Raw genomic sequence first — 24,186 nt, forward strand, 5'->3', positions numbered from 1 at the left:
AGAGTCTTCGAAGTATCATGAGATAGGTGACTCCTCCCCTGGACCACAGTGCGCATGGGCATCCTCTCCATCCTTAGATTGTTTTTTTCCGCCATTGGGTTCGGATGTGCTTATCTTAGCTCAAGTTAGGAAAATTAGGTTTAAGGCCAAAAGGCCTTTAGATTTCGTCGGTACTGTTCCCGTTCTGTATCGACTACTTTCTTTACTATTTTAGAACCTTTTCGGATCCGTTTGGTCCGAACATCAAACTTACATCGACGATGGAATCGAGGACTCCATTCAAACGGTGTCCTTTATGCCACGCTAAATACCCACACATCGACGTCCACCCGGTATGCAACAAATGTCTCACCGGATCACGATGAGTCGAAATGTATAGCCTGTGCCCGATTCCAATCGAAGAAGACTCTCCCAAATCTACGGGCGGCGAGATTAGAAGCGCAGCAATCGGCGCCTGCGCTGGCCAACATCTTCAGCACCGAAGAAGAGGACGCCGAAAGCGTGGAAGAAGTTAACTCCAGCCCTGCTTCCGAACACGATTCCCGATCGGATGAGGACGATGAGGTGCTTTTTCAAAGGGAAGAAGTCATCGACGAGGTAGGAGACTACGATGAGGCCTTTGGGGCCGAAGAAGATAGCTCTAGCGAGGAGCCAGGCCCACCCGTCGATACGGAGGCCGACAAAGTGCGTCATCATAAGGCTCAGGTCGAGGGATCACCTCCGGGCCTTACCCGAGATCAATCTCAAAGTTCTTCGGCCCCGCCTTCAGGCCCGGCCTCAAACATCCCGCACGAGCCCTTATTAACGGAAACGACTGGATTCCCTTTAGCGAAACCGAAACCAATCGTCGCAGCAGTTCCACCGAAACCAAAAGTGAAACTGGCTGTAATCGGCTCGAAGCCCTCCACTCCTTCGATGCCAGCAAAGGCCGTCGGCCCCGAACGCAGTAAAAGGGATTTCGGCGCCGAGCTCACTGCAGCGGATATTGGTACCGAGCCGAAGAAAAAGGCCCTCGGCCCCCACAAAACGCCTCGGCCTCAGGCACCGAAGCCGTCTGCCCCGACCACCAAAGTCAAAATGGCCGCACCATCTGCGTCGACGTCGAAGACAGCGGCACACGCCAAGTCGTCGACTCCAACGACCCTCGATACCTCTCTTCGGATCGATGACCCCATGGCTCCAAAGCAGTCGACGCCTACCTCCAAGGTGCCGACCGGTTCCGAAGAGCCTTCTGCGTTCTCCGTGCAACAAGTCGCGGCATCATTGCAACGCATCAGGGAACAGGCAGCCCTCCGATCCACGTCGGGCCCCGACACGCACAAGGCTCCGAAGGCACCCTCGGCGCCGACCAACATCACTTTTGGCTTGCCGCCGTCCACGGCGCCGAAGATGTTCGAGATCCGAATACTTGTCCGCCAAACGCAATCCCCATCTCCTGGACACACAGATTCTGGGCCTTCACAGCCACAATTCATCGACGCCAACACTGATGCTCCGCAAGCGGAAAATCACGCCAGAGAGGGGATTGGACTCCTACAGAATCCCTCTCAAGCACAAATTGCCAGCGGGGTCGGAACCAGTTCTTCATGAACGCTTACAACCCTCCTATCAGGATCCCCAGTCCTTTTCTCCTACGCCTTCAGAGACAGACGCAGTAGAGGACTATATGGGAGATGATACCATCTACCCTGGGGATGTCGATCCTGATGAGCATCTGCAAGACCCAGATCAAGCATGGGATGACCCTACAGACCTGGGTACCGCGCCAGATACCCAGGACACGCAGCTTTACAGCACCAAGACATCTCCCACAGAGGACACTGCTGCCTTCAATGCCCTCATAGAACGGGCTGCTGCCAATCATGGAGTAGAACTCCATTCCGACACTGTCGAAGAAGACTTCTTGGTGGACACTTTCGCCTCTTCCGAAAGAACTGTCAAGACTCTGCCCATGTTGAAAGGAGTCCTCAACCTGCCAAAGACATTTTTAAGGAAACAACCAGGGCACGGTTGCTAAACCCCAGGATTGAAAAAAAATACAAGCCTGCACCCGGAGACCCTATGTACATTAGGGGTCAGTTACCTCTGGACTCCATGGTAGTTGCTAACGCTCGCAAATGAGCCCATTCGCAGACAACAGGTGATGCTCCTTCCCCAGACAAGGAGTCCAAAGTGCTGGAGACATCCGGCAAAAGGATTGCAGCGCAAGCAGCAAACATCTGGCGCATTGCCAACACACAGGCGCTCCTGGCCCGTTATGATCGTTCCCACTACGACACACTAGAGTCACTACTCCAACATTTGCCAGATGAATACAAAGAGGCAGCGGAGCTCCTCCTCAGAGAGGGACAACTCCTTACCAATGCATCCATCAAGTGCGCCCTGGATGCTGCCGACACAGCGGCAAGGGCAATCAACACAAGCGTCCTGTTGAGACGACACGCATGGTTGAGAATCTCAGGCTTCAAGCCGGAGATTCAGAACAACATCTTAAATCAACCAGTCAACCCCGACTACTTATTCGGCCCTGAAGTTGACACTACCCTTGAGAAAATAAAAAAAGACACTGACACTGCGAAATCAATGGGGGCTCTGCAGACGCAGCAGTTTCGTAGTGGCTCCTTTCGTCGCCCCGGGAATAGAGGAGCAGCTAGAGGCCAGGGGTCACAGCAGCAATACACTAAAGGGGGCACGCAGAGTACCTACGATAAAACCAACAGAGGTGGATATCGTGGCTCCAGCACCAAGGGCAGAGGACGTGGTTACGGCAACACCAGGTCCTCACCCAAAAACAAACAGTGACGCCCTCCCCCTTCCCCCCCCCCCCGACCACATAACACCTGTCGGGGGGAGACTCCAGCGGTTCCTGTCCACGTGGAAAACCATCACCACAGACAGGTGGGTCAGGGACATTATCCAGCACGGTTACTGTCTCGAATTAACCTCCACTCCACCCAACATACCGCCAAAGCACCGTCCTATGTCCGTAGAGCACTTAGCATTATTGCAGCAGGAAGTGCTAAGCATGCTGCAAAAAGGTGCAATAGAGGTTGTGCCCGTCCACCAGCAGGGGACAGGGGTGTACTCTCTGTACTTCTTAATCCCAAAAAAGGACGGGTCGCTCAGACCTATACTAGACCGGAGACCCCTCAACCAATACATTCTCTCAGAGCATTTCCATATGCTCACCCTACAGCAGGTTCTCCCGCTACTCAGTCAGGGAGACTTCCTAGCCACACTGGACCTAAAAGATGCGTATTTCCACATACCCATACACCCTTCACACAGGAAATATCTCGGGTTCACTATTCAAAACCATCACTATCAGTTCAAAGTTCTCCCTTTCGGAGTAACAGCACCCAGGGTCTTTACCAAGTGCCCAGCAACAGTGGCTGCACATCTACGAAAACAACACATTCATGACTTCCCTTACCTGGACGACTGGCTTGTTCAGGCAAAGTCAGCCCAGCAATGTGCCAGCCACATGTCCCTCACCATTCACCTTCTTCACAGTCTGGGATTCTCACTAAATTACCCAAAATCACATCTCCAACCCGCACACGTACGACAGTACCTGGGCGCGACCATAAACACTCTGGCAGCCACAGCTCAGCCAAATTTAGTGAGGATCAACAGCATGCAACTGCTGATCTCAAAGTTCAAACCTCAACACTCCCTCCCTGCGCGAGTGTTCATGCAGTTGATAGACATGATGGCCTCCTGCATTTTCATAGTCCCGCACGCTAGACTACATATGCGCCCGCTTCAGGAGTGCTTAGCACGTCAATGGAATCAGGCTCACGGGCAACTAAGCGGTCGGGCATACAACTCTCTGCATTGGTGGAATCCACAAAACCTTTGCAAGGGCCGACCGTTCCAAGAGCCTGTTCCACAAATAATACTGACAGCAGATGCCTCTATCCAGGGTTGGGGAGCTCATGTACTCACTTACATAGTGCAGGGACTATGGACAATGCAACAAAAGAAGATGCACATCAACGTTCTGGAACTGATGGCAATCTTCCTAGCCATGAAGGCATTCAAAGTACACTTGTGCAACAAAGTCGTGTTGATCCGGACGGACAACATGACTGCCATGTACTACATACAGAAGCAGGGAGGAACACTCTCCACATTTGTCTCATCTGGCTCAGAGCATGTGGAAGTGGGCCATTCAGAGGAACATATTCCTCATGGCGGAACACCTCCCCGGCAAGGACAACCAGATGGCGGATCTGCTCAGCAGACACAGCCAGCAGATGCACGAGTGGGAGTTACACCCATCAGTACTCCAACCGTACTTCCAGCAGTGGGGTCATCCAGAGATAGACCTATTCGCCACAAACGAAAACGCAAAATGCCAAAGCTTTGCCGCCAGGTTCCCACATCCACAGTCACAGGGCAATGCGATATGGATGAACTGGTCCGGCAGATTTGCGTACGCTTTTCCCCCAGCGCCATTAATACCTCTAGTGGCATGCAATTTGCGACAACACTCACTGACACTCATCCTAGTTGCTCCCATATGGGGGCGCCAACCATGGTACACCACCTTTCTAGAACTTTCCGTGGTGCCGCATCAAAGGCTGCGGATCAAACCCGCACTTTTAACGCAGAACCATGGCGAGATTCAGCACCCAGATCCGCAACAGCTGAACCTGGCAATCTGGCTCCTGAAGTCCTAGAGTTTGGCTACCTAAACCTGCCACCTGACTGTATGGATATCATCAAGGAGGCCAGAAGACCCACTACCAGAGTTTGCTATGCGGCTAAATGGAAGAGGTTTGTCATTTATTGTAACAACAATGAAATTAACCCGCTGGACGCATCCATTCAAAACATCATCTGTTACCTCTTACACCTATACCGAAGCAATCTGGCATACACCTCAATACATATCCATTTAACCGCAATACCAGCCTATCTCCAAAACAGGCAGCACCTCTCTTTATTCAGAGTGCCTGCCATCAAAGCCTTCTTGGAGGGACTCAAACGAGTAATTCCCCCAAGACACCCACCAGCACCGGTGTGGAACCTCAATTTGGTCCTCACCAGACTAATGGGTCCACCCTTCGAACCTCTCCATTCATGTGAGATTCAATTCCTCACCTGGAAAGTAGCTTTCCTAGTGGCAATCACTTCGTTAAGAAGAGTTAGTGAACTCCAGGCACTAACCATTCAAGAGCCATTCATACAGGTTCACGCAAACAGGGTTGTACTACGTACCAATCCCAAATTCATGCCCAAGGTGATATTGCAGTTCCACATGAATCAAACTATTGAACTGCCTGTTTTCTTTCAAAATCCACAAAATGTCGCAGAGAGAATGCTCCATACACTAGATGTAAAGAGAGCCCTCATGTACTATATAGACAGAACTAAGGTCTTTAGGAAGACAAAACAACTTTTCGTTGCCTTTTCTCCACAACACAAGGGCAACGCCATTTCCAAAGCAGGTATAGCCAGATGGATCGTTAAATGTATTCAAATTTGCTATCAAAAAGCTAAACGCACTTTAACGATTCCCCCACGAGCCCACTCAACACGAAAGTTAGGGCCGTCCATGGCTTTCCTGGGAAACATTCCTTTACAGGAAATATGTAGAGCAGCCACATGGTCCACTGTACATACATTTACCAAACACTACTGTGTAGATGTACACTCAAAGCAGCAGGCAGCTGTAGGACAGGCTGTTCTCAAAACTCTTTTTCAGACTGCTGCAGCTGGCATGGGTAGCCGCCGCTAATAGGAGGTACTGCTATGTATTCTATGCACAGATATGAATTCAGCAGCCCACATGCCTCGAACTGAATATACTACTTACCAGTATGCATCTGTTCTTGGCATGTAGGGCTGCTGACATTCATATCGCCCACCCTCCTCCCCGGCGCCTGTAGCAGCTACAGCTCTCAGAATTACTGTATAGCATGGTCATCACTTACTGTATCTACTCCATCACTGCCACAATGGCGAAAAACAATCTAAGGATGGAGAGGATGCCCATGCGCACTGTGGTCCAGGGGAGGAGTCACCTATCTCGTGATACTTCGAAGACTCTTCCAGGACAACAACGTGCAAACATCCGGACCCAACACTAGGCGGCGATCTATGCACAGATATAAATGTCAGCAGCCCTACATGCCAAGAACAGATGCATACTGGTAAGTAGCATATTCAATACTTGCTGCCCTGTATGGGCCCAACGGTGATGACACTGACTTCTTCGCACAAGTCTGGCACCACATTTCTGCTCTCAGCCCTGCCACGCTCCTCTGGGGTGGGGATTTTAATACAACACTCTCCTCTTCCCTTGATCGGTCCGGTGCTCGCACCCTTCACCCGCGCGCCACTGCCCTCCTCAACTCCATTCTCACTGATAACTCCTTTTACGATGCACGGTGACACACTCGCCCCGACGCGCGGGAGGGTACTTGTGTTGCTGGCTCTCGCGGCTGCTGGTCCCGCTTCGACCTCTGGATTACAACCCCGGACGCTTTGGCGTGGCTCACCTCCGTCGACCACATGGCGTGCACTCTCTCAGACCATGCTCCTGTTCGCTTATGCTTGCGCCTTCCACACTCCCCCTGCTGTGCTTTCTCCTGGCGGTTCCCCTCTAACACTCTTCGTGATTCGGTATTCTGCGATGACATGCAGACTGCAATCACAAACCTCTTCGAGCTTAACGAGGGTTCTGTAGATTCACCATCCACGCTATGGGAGAGTTTTGGGTCCGGCGTCCGACGAGCCATCTGCGGCACTCTTGAGAAATTGGAAAAGGAGATTAAGGATCTCGATTCTTTCCATGCTTGGGACCCCAACCCTGATAAGCTCGCCCAGATCCGGGGGAAACTGACCCATTTTGCCAACGATGCCAACAGAGAACTCTCCTTTCTTGGCAGAGAGGCTCGGGCGTGTCGTTTCGGCAAGGGTGATCGCCCTGTTAAAACCCTGGCTAACCTTCCCCCGCCTCGGGCCTCATCTTCGATTAACGCCGGCCGTAACGGGGGTCCCCGATCGAACAACCTCGCTCGAGGAAATCAAAGCTCGCTTTATTTCATTTTACACACACCTTTACACGGCCGGCTCAGTCCTTTCGCACAAGGTCCTTGATCAATACTTTGACACCCTCCAACGGCTATGGTTAGGTAATCCCCACCGGGAGTTCCTTGACGAGCCTTTCTCCGAAGAAGAGATACTAGCTGCAATTAATTGTATGCCCGGTGATGAGGCTCCTGGCCCGGATGGCCTGCCGGCCGCCTTCTACAAGGCCTTTGCCCCTATTTTGGTACCGCACCTAGCCGCAATGTAGAAGAAGTTGTTTGAGACCGGACAGTTCCCCCAGCCCCATCGTTTCGCGAGGCCTTACTCACTTTGCTCTTAAAACCGGACAAATCACCTGAGTTGGGGGACTCTTATCGTCCCCTGTCACTTATAAATACGGACAACAAAATTTTTGCTAAACTGCTTGGTTCGCGCCTTCTTCCCCTCATGCCGCTTATCACCCACCCGGATCAGTCCAGTTTTATCCCTGGCCGTGCCACCTCCCATAATCTTCGGACCATCTACTCTGTCTTCATCAAATAAACCTTGCGCTCCAGACCGTGGCGGCCTTGCTAGACTCTACTAAAGCCTTCGACACCCTAGAGTGGCCCTTCCTTTTTTATCTCCTCCCCTGCTTGGGCTTCAGTCCGTTTTTCATACGTAAAGTGTTGTTCCTTTATACCCTGCCCACCGCCAGTCTTCGGCTCAACGGCCAAATCTCCGATCCCATTTCCATCGAGCGTGGCACACGGCAAGGGTGTCCACTGTCACCAAAGCTTTTCGCCATTGCAATGGAGCCGCTTGCGCCAGCATCACACTCGGAGGCATCGGCTTTGCGGCTCGTGCTCTACTTGTTTCTATGTATGCGGACAATGTCACCCTATATGTCCGCAACCCTCAGGAGAGAACCTCAGTCCTCTGGTTCGTGAGGTGATGCGCTTTGGCAGCTACTCCGGCATCCAGGTGAACTGGAACAAGTCTGTGCTGTTCCCTCTCACCGATGCCACAATGCCACTTCGATCCGGATTATCCCTTTGTGTGGGCGACTGAGCCCAGTAGGTATCTTTCGATCTGGCTGAGTAGGGACGTCGAGGAACTCTGGAGAGTCAACTTCGGTCACGCGGTGGACTGGTTGGAGTCCAAGATTCCCCTCTGGAGCCGATGGCCACTTTCTCTAGCCGGTCGCATAGCCATCGCTAAGATGGTGGTGCTTCCGAAGTTTTTATATCTATTCGTCAATATCCCCATCCCCCTCACTGCCCATTTTTTCCGTAAACTCCGCTCTTTGGTGATCACTCTGATCTGGGCTGGCCGTCGGCCCCGGATTGCATATAATATTTTAACTCTTCCTATGTTGCGCGGTGGTCTTGGTGCCCCCGACTTCAAGCTTTATGCCCTCAGCGCCCAGACCAGCTTTCTTCACTTCTGGCTTCATCCCACTCCGTTTCAGCTCCACAACGCGGTCTAGGCAGACCTGCCCGCCACTGTGGCGGCTCGCTACCGCTTTATTTGTCACGGCGTGGCCTCCACGCGCTGAGATAGATACGGCTGAGACCCTGCACTGGGCGTGGGGAGGGGGAAGGGCTCCGGAAAATCTCAGGTTCGGACATGCTCTTTCAGGCTGCGATGCCCATCGGTCAACACCCGGCTTTTCCTCCTCTTCAATCTTCGGGGATGGCGAAACACGCCACTCGTCTTGGGCTTTCCACTGTGTCCGATCTCTACCCTGAGAATGCATTCTATACACTTGCTGTTGACTCTGGCCCTACGGACACTCTGCTTTATCATCGGCTCCGGGCGGTCTGTAAGGAGCTTCACCCCTCGTTCCCCCAAGCCCCTCCCTCAATGGCCACTCTCAATTTTCTCTACACGTCTCCCTCCCCAAAGAAATTGGTTACCAAAATCTACGCGCTCACGCTGGCAGCTTCTTCCACCTCCACTGACAGGGCGCGCGTGGCGTGGGAGGAGGACCTAGGTATTGAAATTTCCCAGGCCGTTTGACTGTATTGCTGCACTCTGATTAAACGCCTCTCCCCTAACGATCGTCTGCACCTTATCCACTTTAAGTACCTACACAGGCTCTACCGGACCCCTGCACAACTCCACAAGATGGGACACCTTGCCAATGACAGATGCCTCCGCTGCTCTGCGCCTGACTTCTCCCACCTCGCCTGGCTATGCCCCAAGGTCTCCGCTTACTGGCGTGAGGTCTGCGCTGTAATTTCTGAGAGCACCTCCTCTCCGGTCCAACCTGAACCTCTGCTTTGCCTCTTAGGCTTCATCGAATTTTGTCCAGATGCCTCCTGTAGACTGACTGCTAGGTTACTCGTCCTCGTGTGGCGCAGGGTCTCCATGTGTTGGGGTTGCGGGCCCGCACCAAAGGTGGCCCTTTGGCTGGAGGATGCTTCCCGTTGCCAGACTCTCCTGTCCGAATTCTGGGACCTAATGCCTGCCAGATCCCGCCCACTTGATATTTGGGGTCCGCTCATCTCCTACCTCCTGAGTCACACTTCCCAGCGCCCGGCGACCTCTTCCCCGCTGGCGCTCCACCGGTGAAGGTCAATGAGTCGTCTCCTCCTTGCTCTCCCTTTCCCTCTGACTCTGTGTCTCCTCATTGCTTTGGTGTTTTTCCGACTTATTTCATAGATATTGTTTTTTGTGGTTCATACACATGGTAGCCTTTACTCTCCTATGTCGTATCGCAGTGCATATCATTTTGTCATGGTGTAATCCTGTAATTTTGCTGTGTCTAATCCTTAATGAAGGTTTTTGAAAATTAAAAAAAAAAAGTTTCATGGGAAATGTAGTATGTTTGTTAAATTGGCTGCTGTTTAATAAAGTGAAGAGAGAAGGCATGATCCTTGCCTCAGAGTCCTTAATAGAATTGAAACTTTGTTACGATAGCTAGGAAATTTTCCAATCTCAATTGTTCCTCTTTACAAATATCTGAGACTCTTGTATTCTAAAATGTCTGCTGTGTTATTCAACTCGTGCACTGTTGATTCATTGCCTGCTGTCTATACTTGAACACTGTGCCACTACCACTATTTCAAGGCTATTACATCTTTCAGTTTTAATTTCTGAGTTTCTGTAAATTATCAGTTAAGTTTAGACCCGTCCAGTGCCAGTCAATGCTTAGAGTGATCAGTATCTTAATGCTAATTATTTATGTTTGTGTGATGTTAGCTGGGGTCTTTTCCAAGTGTTAAATATTGAAGTGCTCTATGTGCCTTACTAAGTCCATTCACTCTTCTGTGTGATAAATCCAGATTCCTCTATACATCAATTTGTCAATCAGTTGTCTTATGTTTCACTAAGGTTGCCTCAACAAGAGTCTTGAATCTGTTTTTTAGATGCAGAGAGATGGGTTAGATTTATCCAGGTGTGTCCAAAGCAGGTGTGCTGCAATTTGCCAGGTTCACCCAGTGAAGTGTTTAGTTTGTTTAGTCCCTCCAAAGCTAAACAAAATGGTCAAGTCATATTACAATTGTTCTCTTTATCCATTCCCGTTAAAAATAGCTAACTTTCATAGGCTCACAGGGACCTGTCCATTGATGCAAGCAGGGTCCATGTCATCTTGGCTGTGTTAGAGCCAGACACTTTCCCGACAGCTAACACTGGTTTTCTTTGTCAACAGAGAGACCGAGATCTCGAACTAGCTGCTCGAATCGGACAGGCACTTCTGAAGCGGAACCACTCTCTGGCTGAGCAAAATGAGTCCTTGGAAGAGCAGTTGGCTCACGCCCTGGACCAAGTGAGTGTTTCTAAAACAGAAACCAGAAAATAATACAACTTCGAGAGACTAGTGTTGGTCTTAAATTGGTTTGTTTTTCCTCTGTAGGTTTTTTCCTCCTCCACACCAATGTCTTTTTTTTTTCCTCCAATACTGAAAGGGGTGTGTCTCATTGTGCCCATGATGCCTCCTGTGATATCGTACCAATTTTATTATTAGATTGAATCCAGCAGATCTGCCCTTCAGATATCCAGTCAATGGCATTGTCTGAATATCATGCCCTCGTACTTTGCCAGTTATGCTTTCAACATAGTTGGGTTCAGCACTACTTTCTTAGTATTTATTTTTAATTTAAGGTACTTTTTTGACATGCTGTTTGATGTAATTGAAGTGATTATTTATGACTTTTCTGGTGGCTGTTTCTTCATTCAGGTCAACCAACTGCAGCACGAGCTTTCGAAGAAGGATGACCTACTTCGTGTTGTCTCCATTGCCTCGGAAGAGAGTGAAACAGACTCCAGCTGCTCTACACCCCTCCGCTCCAACGATTCCTTTAACGTGTCTCAGGGCCTCTTGCAGTTGGACAACCTGCAGAGCAAGCTCCGGGAGCTGGAGGACGAGAACTTGACACTCCGATCACAGGTACATCGCCCCCTCCTCCTCTGCCTCCTTGTTTCTGCCATGACCTGTGCTTCCCTTTTCTGGTGTCAGAATCCCTAAAGAATCAAGTTAGCAGCTTTTCAGGTAACAGTAGGTGCCGTTGTGCAGGCCCATTAGCATAATAAAACGAATCGGTATAGGATTTTTGCCTTTTTTGATGATGCAGAAGTGATGAAAAGTACCACTACAAATATAGCCAATAAAAACAAAAGATGTGTGATTTTTCATAACGTGTATTCAATTGAATATGAAAAGTGAACTTGGTAATTGTTGTAACCAGCACCATAGTTCTTGGGTAGGTCCACTGCCCTGCTTGTGCATCAGTTCACAGTTGCAGTGGTCCACATTCCAAAGTAAGGGAGTAGCACAATCTAAGTCTTTATGCTATAGAAATCTAGTACTGAATTCCAATGCGCACCAAGACCATCTATGAGTTATATTGTGAGAAGGGAGGCTTCGAGAAGGAAGTTTGGAGAAGCAGCAGTGACGGGTCGACCACAACAAATGCCTGTGAGCAAATGTATTTGTGAAGCCAAGTACTGTTAAATATTCAAACCTATCATGCTGCCTATACTTGTAAACCACTACAGCTAGAGCAGCGTTTTATCGTTTAAAATCCACTTGAGTCCTCAGGTCTGCAGGCATTCTTGTCAGAATGCTGGATGTACTACAGTCGTTAAACAGCCGTCCTGATTTCCATGTGTGTGCTTTCAGACGATGTTACAATCCCATAAACCTTTGCATTCAGAAATGAAGTAAAAAGGAGTAACACGTCATGGCTAATGTTTCTATGTAAATCCAAACGTCTAGTGATAAGTCATTTTTTTGCCTCGACTCTTAAAAATAAATCTTTTTTGGTAACATTAAATTATAAATATTGATTTGTTTAAAACTATGTTTGAGAACCTTTTTTTATGACCATGTTCTTGAATAAAGTTAAGACTCCTTTTTTCTGTTCAACATTTGTGTGCCACAGCTTTTTGGGGTCTTTACCTGGGAGGAATTGAAAGGTCTGCAGTAATAAACAAACTCTTCAGTATTGGGTATACAATACTTGGGCTCAAAACGTGAAGCACTCCTAATATTCATACCTACCAAGAATCTGACACTCCATAGAATTGTCAGATGTGTCCTTTTCCTGCAACTTTTTCACTCATTTTGCTTCCCTTAGTTTAGCTTCTGATGGAATGATTTTTATAGCATGCACAACAAAGTAAATCATGTTAACTCACTGTAACTCTGCACAACGTTTTAGAGAACGAGGACTTTGAGGATTTTGTGAGTATTTCATAAATTTAACGCGGGTGCTTCCTGCGCAAAGAACTCAGGGTGGTGATGTGGGATACAAATAACTGGTAGGAGTTAATGGAAAAAAAATGCGTGTGGTTTAACTTGCTACCATGAAATGAATGTGGCTCAGTGGAGGACTGTGCACCACTGTGGTTATTCAAAAGCGACTCTTAGATTGCCTTGCTTATTCGGTTAGAATTGCTCTACCAGTGCTTAATTTGTAAAATATGAAGTGCAGGTGCTCAAATCTTTTTCGTAGGCCACACCTTCTTTCCTCTGGCTCCACCCACTTCCTCCACTAGCTCCACCCACTTCATCTGTTAGCTCCACCCACAGCGCCACCGGCTGAGCCATTGCCCGCAGCGCAACATTACCATCTACTGGGTTGTTGTTGTTTCATTCACATTTTCTTTCCGCCCAATGCAGCATGGGCAAATGAGTCTCCCCATTTCAGACATTGGCTAACTTCACTGTAAAGAATGCCATTCTGTCCTGTAACGAGGACACTGCAAACACAAAGTATTTCCCCTCAGTGCCAGGTGCTACTATGACAATTTGTGCTTTCTTAAACCAAACACGTATATATTTTTGCTTTTAAACAACTTTTTTTTATTCTTGAAGGACAGGAGCTCCCTCAACATCCAGTTTTACAAAAAAAAAATCATAAAAACACAAAACAAGCGTTGAACAATTCAAAAGACTGCCAGTCCACAGCAAACAAGTTGCTTTTACCAGTGCTTGCTTCAAATCGTTTTGTGGCTGCCCATAACATTGAAATTATTTGGTAGACATTACTCCCCCACACATCCTGAATTCTCAAAGCACATTAACTCTATCACCCCCATGACACAAACAAGACAAACATAATCTGTCTGAGCATCTCTGAGAGAAGCCCTTCCTATGCCAACAGGCAGTGCTCAAAACTGGAATATTTCACGGTTATTACACTGTTGTGGGCTTCTTATGTGAGCTATTGATGTAAAAAAGTCATTTGCGCCTAGAAGCCATCATCAGATGACAATTTAGCGCTTTATAATACATCAATACAAATGCCGATGCCACACAGAAGAAGTGTTTGCATCACAACACTGTGCTCGCGCCTGGTCCATGGGTGGAAAGCCCTTACACAGGGCTCGTTCCAGTTGGGAACTATGGGGCGGGAAGGCCTTCAGGGAACAGTTTTTTTCCAGTCTCTGCACTTCAAGAGTGACCTGCTGAAGTTTGGAAAGTCTGCTCGTGGACTCATTCTACTGCACAGAAAATAACGTTGCAATCTTTTTTAAGTTCATGGTGCCAGAATCACAACTGTTGTCTTGCGGCCAAACTAGCTTTGCTGCACAGGGTGCACCGGGCACCCTTACCTTGGTTCTAATGTGCAAGTTCAACAGTACCAGGTGAAACCTTCCTGTCCCAAGACAGCAGCTATTCTCGCGAGCAGAGAGATCGGATATCAGGGGCAGAAATGGAATTGTTTCCAGGAGCAGTTCAGAGTTGATGAACCGGCTGTGAACAGACTTGTGGGGACAACACTTGTGGGGTTGTCATTAAAAACAATCTCCAGCAATTCCACCTTGTAGCACGTGTGGGAAAACTTGTGTTTTCTTATTTAAACTACAACTTGCAGTGCAATGCATGCTGCTCAACGGAGGCCTCAAGGGACGCTGTGTGCCTGTGTTTGAACACGAACACCTGTTTTTTTTTACTTGAATGTGTTGAAATACAATAGGACGACTCTTAGAGAATCATCATCTAAGGTAACCCCTAGTCCTTACTTGGTGGCACTGTTACTTACAGTTACGGGCTGGTTGGTTATTATAATTATACTCGAGTCGTCCGGGGCACTGCCTTTATTTATTACCGTATTTTAGACTCACTCTGCCTGGTGCTGCTACTGCTGTCTGCCTGCTCTGCCTCAACCCTGGCCTGGCCTCAATATCGTTGGACTGATGGCTCGTGAGGTGGGGTGCGGGCCGGGAGTGCTGGGGGGTGGTGGTGCATGGTGGCAATCGGAAAAAAATCTCAGTGCGCTGCCTGCCGCACACACACAGCTCCTACAACATCCAGCGGGCATACTGGCATTGTTTAACTTAACCCAGGCGGGAGGCAGGCAGCAGGCCTCAACCGAAGCACACAGGGACTCGGGACGGAGACCCAGGCCAGAACAACACTCTGCGCCGGTTCAGTCCGACTCGGATAGCCACTAAGGCAGGGCCTTTAACTTGAACACCGGCTGGCCGGCCCGGCCCTGCTCCTATCGTGATAATGTGTCCGGCGTCGGCGGCCGCTACTTGGCCAAGCCAGCCAGGCCAGCCCAGGCAGAGTGCAGTGCGGATACTTCAAGGGGCAGGGCAGAGCTGGGCCGGCCGGGCCTTCTTTAACAACGTAACCCCGGCCAGCGGCGGCTTGCTGAGCCGAGGCAGGAGTTCAGCATGCCATGCATTATTCGAATCTTGTGAGTATAGGATACAATAAGGGGCAGGCCTTCCCTTCTTTAACAACAACTATCACTCTTCTTAACCTAGATATATGATGAATATTGAATTAAATAAATGATTACCGTGGCCGGGCCAGGGCCACGATCAGTGCGTCACCGAATGGAGCCGGAGCTACCCCTTTGCCCGACACGCCACCACTGAGTGACCGGGCATGTCGCAGGTCACAGGTGGCACGCATGGCGATGGCATGATGTCTGAATAACAGTTACTTAGTACTTACGCACTCCTCATTGTGGTCGGCTGGGGCTGCGATTATTAACTGATCGGCGGGCCGTCTGATGGTGCTGCCTGCCCCTCAACGTGGTCGGACTGGCTGAGGCTCTGACTCGTGGGTGCGGGTGTGCCGGGACGTGGCATTGGTAAGCGGAAAAATATCTGCGCGCAGCGCGCACATCCAAATACCCAATCAATGTCTTCACTCCCACCCAGTACTGCTCCCGAGTCCCGCCCACCACCGGCAACAGTCGCAGTTCACTGAACTAATGGCCATGCCTTCGTTACGCCGCGGCCGCCATGATGACGCCATGTCACTGTCAGTATCATTATTATGATTAATGAGTGCTGAGCTGCAATTGCTTTGCTCCGGAGTCCGGACCGGCTCACATTCACAACAATGACTCACTGACTCAAGTCAACCGAAGCACACTGGCACTCTGCGCGTGCCGATTCCGAGTCACATAATTATAAACATCTTGTCATCACATCATCTTCTCATAAGTGACGACGTGCCGTCGTGCAGACTGTAGACCCGGCCCTGAAAAGTAAGTGCCGGTGCTAAGCACCGGATAGCACCGGCACAAATTAAGCACTGTGCTCTACAGACCCGAGCTTCAAGAATGTGGTCTTTGTGCCATTTACAGACGGAATGTGTGCCAGTCTGGTATTCTATGTTTTGTATGCCAATTCCTACTAAGGCTTACTGTATCATATGAGGTAATTGACCTTTGAGCCTTCTTGTTAAGAGTGGTTGTGTGAGTAGTGCATTTTAAATCTTTTTCCTACGCTAACATATTTCTTTATAGTCTGGTGCAAATTATGTTTGCTGGAAAAGTACCAAAACAATGTGCTATCAGCATGCAGAAATAAGAAGACCAGGACCTTTGATGGGACAAAGTTTGTGTTTGCTCAGGACTTTGATCAAATTTTTTTTTTACCATTGGTGTTCCAGAATCCGGAAATTGGATGTAAGATCACTACATGTGGAGACTGTGGAATTCTATACCTCGGTAGCAATTTTGGTTCCAACCCTTTTGGAAGCTGCTAGCCCCCAGTACCGATCTTTGTATCCCAGAAATAAATTCCAGAATGAGGAAGGTTACATTTTTGTTTATACATACTCTTGAGCCACTACTGAGGGCAGGTCTCCTCTCCTAGTGTACCTTGTTGTGTGACATCACTTCTCATTGACGATCTTTAGAGGACAAACAACAAAATAATTGGAGTGAAAGTTTCTGCTTTTTCAGGGTATTTCATTTCGGATGTTAGTTTCCCCTCCACAGTTCCATCGTTGTACTGCTTTCCTGCTTAGGAGGGGAAGTATTCCTTGGTCCAGAATAAAGTTACCTATAACAGTTTGACCAAATAATTGATTATGCAGCCCAACTTTCACATAGATTTGCTAAAAAACGTATTTGATTCTGAAAGGGTGCTAAATAAATATTTTACTTTTGTGCTAAGCAAGCAGTCCCAGGCCTTTCTAGGAGTGTTGTAGCTTCACCTGCACCAGGAGCAGTTTCAGGGAATTGTGGTCTAATGGTTTATTACCATAATTTCCCTAAAATAAAAAGTCTACAAAACGTAAGCATAACATAATCGTATGCTATAATTGAGTATCTCCTTTTAATGAGCAGGGATACAAATGTTTACTCCAATCTTAATCCCGTGCTGTACACTGCAGCGGAAGACTGATTTTCAAAGCTCATATAGCAGTGCTGTTGCTCTGGTTACAGAAACCTTACAGGTTCGGACATCAAACTTGTTTCACCAGTCTTAAAAATAATAGTTATCAATCAAATATATATTTGGTCATCCAATCATTTTGTTTCCAAACACCAGTTTGACATTTTATGGAAATGTGTACATTTTGCTGCAGGAAGTTCAGGCTGTCTTGGAGGAAGGAGACCTAGAGAGTCCCCGCTTTGGAGATTGGAACTACGTGTTACTCTCAATATTTCCTAGTGCTGAACATGGTGAGGCCTTAGAGTTATTTTAGATCATTTACCGCTCAGTCTGCGGAAGGATACATTCGGGAGGAGGATACATTCGGGATGCTGACACTGGCACAAGTAGTTTTTTGTGGACTCCCCGTCCAAAGGTGCGTGAGGTGTCTAGAAAGAAACTGATGTCAACATGCTTGGGTGGCCTTACGTTCTGCTCCAGCTGTCACTTCTGGGGCAGAGCAGAGCTTCACATGGATTATGCTGAAAATTCCGGATCCAATTTGGGGCATGGGGATATTATAATGGTGAGGAATCTGTGGTTAAATAGAGTATTTACCAGAAATAGTATAACTGAAAGTAAGTAAAGTCTTTTTAGTAAATACATTTGGTGCTTGAAAGTTATGGCCTGACTTGTCAACATGATTGATTCTACCTTTCATGCCTGTCTGTTGCCATCTCATACCATGGATGCCCACAATATGCCAAGAATTATGGCTCGTGCAAGGGTCAGCTTTATACCACCTGTGCAGTTGTCATACCTTGAATGTCCAAAAGAGGCTGGGATCTGCTGCCATTATGCCAGTGTTGGCATTATATCGCGGGTAGGCACCATTGTGCCATGGAGATCAACCGTATGCGTGCAATTTTCCAAAGTTTTCCGGGGTCGGTTTTATAACAAGAGGAACATCATTATGCCATAGATTCCCACAATACTCCACAAATCATCACCATTTTGTCAGTCTTTTATAACAGGTGTACACCATCTTGCTACAGACACCCCCAGGATGTCCGGATTTAAGTGTATTCTGTCTGTTACAGCATTATACCAGGGATAGGCAGGATCCATGCTATGGTCGCTCCCAATTATTAAGAATTGCCACTATTATGTCGGGGTCAGTGCTATATGAAGGGTTAATGCACTCCTCTAAACTCACATGTATGCACAAATACACTTGCACATTTAGCATTTGACACACTTTTATTAAATGCTTTCCTTCAGCTGGCATCACGACTTCCCCCTTGGCAGGCCATTGTTCTTCGACTCCTGCTGGTAGCATTTCCCATAACATATGAGGTGCTGCATGGCATGTTCAGTGCAATTGACAGCAGATCCTGATTAGACCCTGCATGTTAGTGTGATGTAGGTCCCCACCTCCCGAACTGTGCCTGCCTGATGGGATGAGCCTGGCATTGTTACGCTATTGACCTGTTCAGTTTGTGTTTTAGCTTCTGTTGGTCTCATGGTCATATGAACTTTGCTGCTAAAGCAGTGCTGATCTGCTTTGGAGTAACTTTTAGTAGTGCAGGGAAAAAGGTGTTGGGTTGCGCCCAAGTGGATGAGCTGTCCATGCAGGTAAACCTGGCTGTTTGAACACACTGGAGGCTCTGTTGCCTAAGCCTAAATGTCAAGGAAGGCACAAAGGTGCCCATTTCTCATTTTCATTCTATAACCTTGTGAATGTTCTACTTCAGTGAATCCTCTTAAACTAGGGATGTAATGACCACTTACAGTGAAGCAGGGAGTTATTTACATACACCAGTAGTATAATATTAGTTCCATTGTCTACTGGTCTTTGAAAGGGATTCACTGGCCATCTCCTACTATTCTGAGCATGCTCATTGTGCTGGTTGGGATGATCCTTCCCTTTGGCTCCAGTGGTGCTGGAGAGCAGGAAGTGTCTGAAGGGAAACTATAAGGGCACATTCACAGGAGCAAAGTTAAATGAGTGGGCGAACGTTAGGCATTCTGAGAATATGGTTGTATTTGATGGCTACTTCTGGCCTCCTATACAACCTATGAAAAAAGATGAAGGCCTCATTGATCAAAGCTTATTAAGGCTTATTTAGGTCTCGGCCTGGCGAAAGCAGCGCATGCTCTGCTCTGCCATGCAGAGGCCTTTTGGAATCGATACGATTCCAGCATGCACGCGGGAGACAAACGAGACAGAAGATGTGCACGCGGGGATTGGATGCTTTACTGGTGGCGTGATACACTGGGGACTTTTTTTTTTTGACGCCAGTAAAGGCAGTCCCCGAGTGCACATCTTCTGTCCGTCCCATGACGGGCCACGCTTGTTAAGTCTGTTGCTTGCTCTCAAGAAATGTTTGTTTTTTAATTATTATCCAGTGTAGTATGTATACATCTTTCAAGAGCACTTTCCCTTTTAGACAGATGACTTCACATTCGGCCTGTAGCGAATGTCGGAAAAAGGGACGTTTTGCTCCGATGGCTTTTTTTTAGTGTCCGTTTTTCTCTGTCAATAGAACTGAAGTCAGACTTCCCATCTGCAGAATGCACTGAAGGGGCCTGCTAATACCTGATGACTCCGTAGAAATTGAGAGGCACCAACGTTATTTTTAAGTGAGTTGTTGTGGGGGAGCAGAGTTGTATCTGGCAAGCAACCAGTCCTCTGGGACTGCCCTGGTTCATTGCCATGTTCTCGCTGGTGTTTAACAGCAGTCTGCTTACTGCTAGTTTGAAACGATCTGTTCTTGAGGGTAGGCCGGGCAAAGGAATTCCCACATTTTGTGTCTGCACAATTCATGAAAGTTCGTAACATGTAATTTCATGTAAGGTTTACCTGCAGGAGGTTGGTGGGCGAGGAAGGCAGAGACCATTTCTGCTTAAGCCAATATCTGATGGTATTTTGCAAGACCTTTTGTGCACGTTGTACGCCCTCTGAGGAAAATGTGGCATTTTTTTCCAAAGTGTAATTTCATAAAATGTTCATGATTTTTTTTTACATTTTGCAAATTTGTTATGAAATTTTGCAAAAGCTACACCATCTCCCATAATACCCATTGGAAAAGCGGCGGCCTGCTTCAGTGCTGCACGCATTCAGTTGTGTTTGTGGTGCTCGCACCCACGAGGATGCATCAGTCATCATTAAACAAGTGCCCCCTTTGCTCAGTAGTATAACCCAGCAGTGTTGTGTCTCTGCGCTTAGAGCATGGGTTTCTTGTTATCGACAGTCGCCGTTACTTTGGGTTCTCCACGGACTTGCTGGGAGTGTTGCGTTTCTAACCAGTTGCTTTGCTGTCATGTGGTTTCTTTCAGTCGAGCAATCCTTTGTTTGTCGACTTAATCAAGGTTTTTAGGTCCCGCCTGAGCTAGCGCATGCATTGCTCTGGCGAGACATATAGTGAGTGGGCTTTAAAAAGCTGACCACAGCTTTATGTGTGGCCTAGAGCGTGCGGTTCAGAGCACAGTTTCGAGCAGAGGTGCCATCTGGCTTTCCTCTCTCGTCTTGGCTCATCAAGTGCGTCGCTCGCAGGCACCCTTGCAGCCCGCGATCTCGATCACTTTCACTTTGTCGGCCGCGTCACTTTCACGGCCACGTGGCCAATGCTTATTTCATGGGTGAACCATCGCTTAGACCGTAAGTAGCACCATTACATGTTTTACCTTTCGGACGTCCAATTGTTTTTAGGGAGTGTTGGAGAGTCAGAATGATCAGAACTGTTGGTTGGTAAAACCCATATTTGGTTTTTACTTGCGTGTTTTTTCAATGTTTGTCTTCTATACACCTTGAACAGTAATGGAAATGTGGAGTAGATCGTGTCAAATTAGTGCTTGGTTGTAGATGGCACGTGTCGTTGCCGAATGTTTTTACCTTTTGTTACTCCTGTCTTATTCGATTTTAATAATTGGGCCAGTCTTAATAAAAAAAAGAATTTTTTAAGTATCCTGGCAAATTGCATGACATGCAATAGTTTAGTGCGATGTTGGTATTACAACATGTTCCACGCAATCCTTGTAATGCTCAGGCAAGCTTGCTATTTATTCAAATACGCTACTGAGGCTAGCACTTAGTTTCATAAAGCCCATCCATGGCCCTCAGAAAAATGTTATGTATAATCTATGACATTTCTCAGTTTCAATGATGCTTTCTAATATCCGTGGCACTTCCTTCTCTGCATCAGCCACAACCCACGGAAGACAAGTCTTAAAAACGAGAGAGATAGATTAGTGGTTGTGATATATACTGTCCATCTGCTGTGCTATACTTTCTACGATTCTCTCTGAATCGCAGTCCGAACACGTGTCATATATTTGCCCTGCCAAGAGGACCACTGTAATTGCATTTCTATAGCGCTTACTACCCTTGATTAGGCGTCGAAGCGCGTTACGCTTGGATACACACTGCTCCCTCCTGTGTTAGGAACCCCCCTAACACAAAAGCAGCTGTGGGTTTCTTAGTATATGGCGGACAGCCGACACCAGGACCTCGCACTGTGATCCCCGTCCCCCACCCCTCCCCCCCGTCCCCCTCCCTCTCACCACCACCAGCTCCTCTCACCCTTTGCCTGCCTTTGTTTACTTGGGCTGAGGCATGTGCAGGTCCCTTAACCCTTTCCTCCTCTGTGGATACTTACAACAGTATGCAGTCATGTGCGGCGTACTGCTGCTTTCAATTTGCCCTGCACCTAGCTTACTGCCGCTGCTGTTTCCAGGCCCCCAGACATTGGATTGACTAACAGAAAGTAACAATAAGGCAAATCCATGTATTTGTTTCTGTTAAAGTACAAGGTAAAGACGAAAACCCGGATTTGCGCACTGACTCTGTGAAGCTATAGAGATGTAGGTGAAATGCGGAGTTCCAAGCATGCTTCCACCCTTTCTCATCCAGACTCTTAATCACTCTGATTCTGTAGCACGAAGGGGGACACAAAACTGACCTTGATTTATAAATTCCGGAGGCTTCACAAGAAGGAGACAAAAAGTTTATCCTGTGATACTCTGAATTTAATTTACTAATGTATACCAACTCCGCTTTTCATTGGCGAACTTGCATAAGTTATCAGTTCTGTTTTTCTTGCTCTCATCTTCCTGGTATCTGTTTACAGCTTTGCGTGGTGGGGAGGGTTTGGTGAGAACCAGAAGCCAGTCTAGTTACATAGCGTTTTATAGTTGAAGTGCCACTGAATAGTTTGTTTTGCTGGATGTTGTGATTTTAGTAAGATGGTGTGATGTGGCTGGCATGTTGGATTCTTTGAGATGATATGCTGTGGCTTTGTGTGGCACGTTATGGTGTGCATGTTGTTGTTGTACTATCTGGTGTTATATGATGTGGTATAATGTTATGTGGTGCAGTATGGTATGATGTGGAGTTCGGTATGATGAAGTGTGATTTGGGGAAGTTTTGTATGGTGCGTTATTGTCATTGTATGTTATGGTATATGCCATAGAATAGTGTGATGTGGTGTGTTTTAAGTAGGATGATGTGATTTTGGATAGTGACATGTCGTTCTATGATGAGAGAGTGTAGTTTTGTGTGATGTGTCTTAGATGCTTTGATGTCTTATGGTCGGGTATAGAATGAGGTAATTTCAAGTGTTACGGTGTTGTCTTTTGAATGGTGTCTTATGCATTTGATGGTATTGCATGTCTAAGGTAGAAGTTTGCTGGGTAAATATGATATGCTGTGTTGGGGTCTGTTGCTGTATGGTTATATGTGTTGCAGTGTTCAATGAAATGATGGAGTGGTATCTGAGATAATGTGGCATGATCTATTGCATGAAGTATTCTGTATGTTCTGGTGTTCAATACTGAGACTGGTGTGTTGAGAAAGAGACAGTTTGCGGTTTTGGATGTTGTAGTATGGCTTGGTGTAGAATTGTATGTTGTATGGGTGGCGTTATATGATGAGGTTTTGTAATGTGTGACATGGTGTGTTGCATAGTAGAGTATGGTGTGATGAAGTATTGTATGGTGTTTGGTAAAATGCGGTACAGTACCTGTAATTTGACTTATTACTGCTTGATTCAGTCGCAGAACCCTCTCCCTGCAGTGGCACAAAATTCCACACAAAGACACACAGCGTAATTCCACTACACAACACATTTCAACACCACACAATTCAACTCCACATCACTCCACTACATGCCACATAATCCCATCCCAACAAATTCAAATTCACAAATTTCCACTCTGCTACATGCCACATAATTCCACTTCACTTAATACTGCTCCATGCCACATAATTTCATTACATTCCACACAACACAATTCAACTCCAGATAATTACACTACACATAATCACACTCCAACCTACATAATTACACTCAACAAAATTGAACTGCGCAACATGCCCCATATTTACACTCCACATAATTCCAGACCATGCCACACCACACAATCCAATGCCTCACAAATCAATACCACACAACATAATTACACTCCACTCAATAGCACATTATCACACTTCACATAAATCTAATCAATGCTACATAGCAACACTCCACATTAATACACTCCACACAAATACACTCCACACCATGCCACATAATTACACTCAACATATTCCACTCAGTGCCACCAAAGTCCATGCAACACAATTTAACACACAATTCCATTCCACTCCACAGTACAAAATTCCACTGCACACCACATTCATCCAATTCACACCACAGAATTCTACATATAATTCAACACCACACCACATACCTCCATGTAATACATGCCACTCCTCGACACACAACACCACTACACATAAGTCCACTACACTTAATACCACATAATCACTATCCACATAATTCCATTGCACAAGCACGCACTAAACCAACATTTCTTGTATTGGTTCACTTTAGGTCTTTAGGCACAGTTTCTTTACCATAACTTTTCAAAAAAATCCAAACCGCAAATACACTCGTCTCAAATTATTTTGCTGCCTTGTGTGTACACAAAAAATGCCTCTTTGTGTATCTATAACCTTCTCTCCCCTTCATTCTCTGTCTATTTTTACTACTCTATCTAGATTACATTCACCACTTCATACACAAGCTACCTATCTCTCTCAATCTTACT

The 24,186-nt window shown here is 47.1% G+C and overlaps 2 protein-coding genes across 5 annotated transcripts in view; one reads left to right on the forward strand and one right to left on the reverse strand.

Moving 5' to 3' along the window:
- STRADB (STE20 related adaptor beta) overlaps window positions 1–15,631 on the reverse strand; it is a 390,751-nt gene extending 375,120 nt beyond the window's left edge. The window contains exon 1 of the mRNA XM_085648993.1: window positions 15,440–15,631. The gene's annotated coding sequence lies outside the window, so the exon portion shown is untranslated. The remainder of the gene's footprint in view (window positions 1–15,439) is intronic.
- Window positions 1–24,186, forward strand: part of TRAK2 (trafficking kinesin protein 2) — a 376,229-nt gene that overhangs the window by 216,803 nt on the left and 135,240 nt on the right. For all 4 annotated transcript variants that reach the window (XM_085648987.1, XM_085648989.1, XM_085648988.1 and 1 more), the window contains 2 exons: window positions 10,679–10,795; window positions 11,207–11,416. In XM_085648987.1, the coding sequence (XP_085505113.1) occupies window positions 10,679–10,795; window positions 11,207–11,416 (327 nt within the window). The remainder of the gene's footprint in view (window positions 1–10,678; window positions 10,796–11,206; window positions 11,417–24,186) is intronic.

This window comes from Triturus cristatus, chromosome 3_2, assembly GCF_964204655.1.
Source record: "Triturus cristatus chromosome 3_2, aTriCri1.1, whole genome shotgun sequence".
Classification (NCBI taxonomy): domain Eukaryota; kingdom Metazoa; phylum Chordata; class Amphibia; order Caudata; family Salamandridae; genus Triturus; species Triturus cristatus.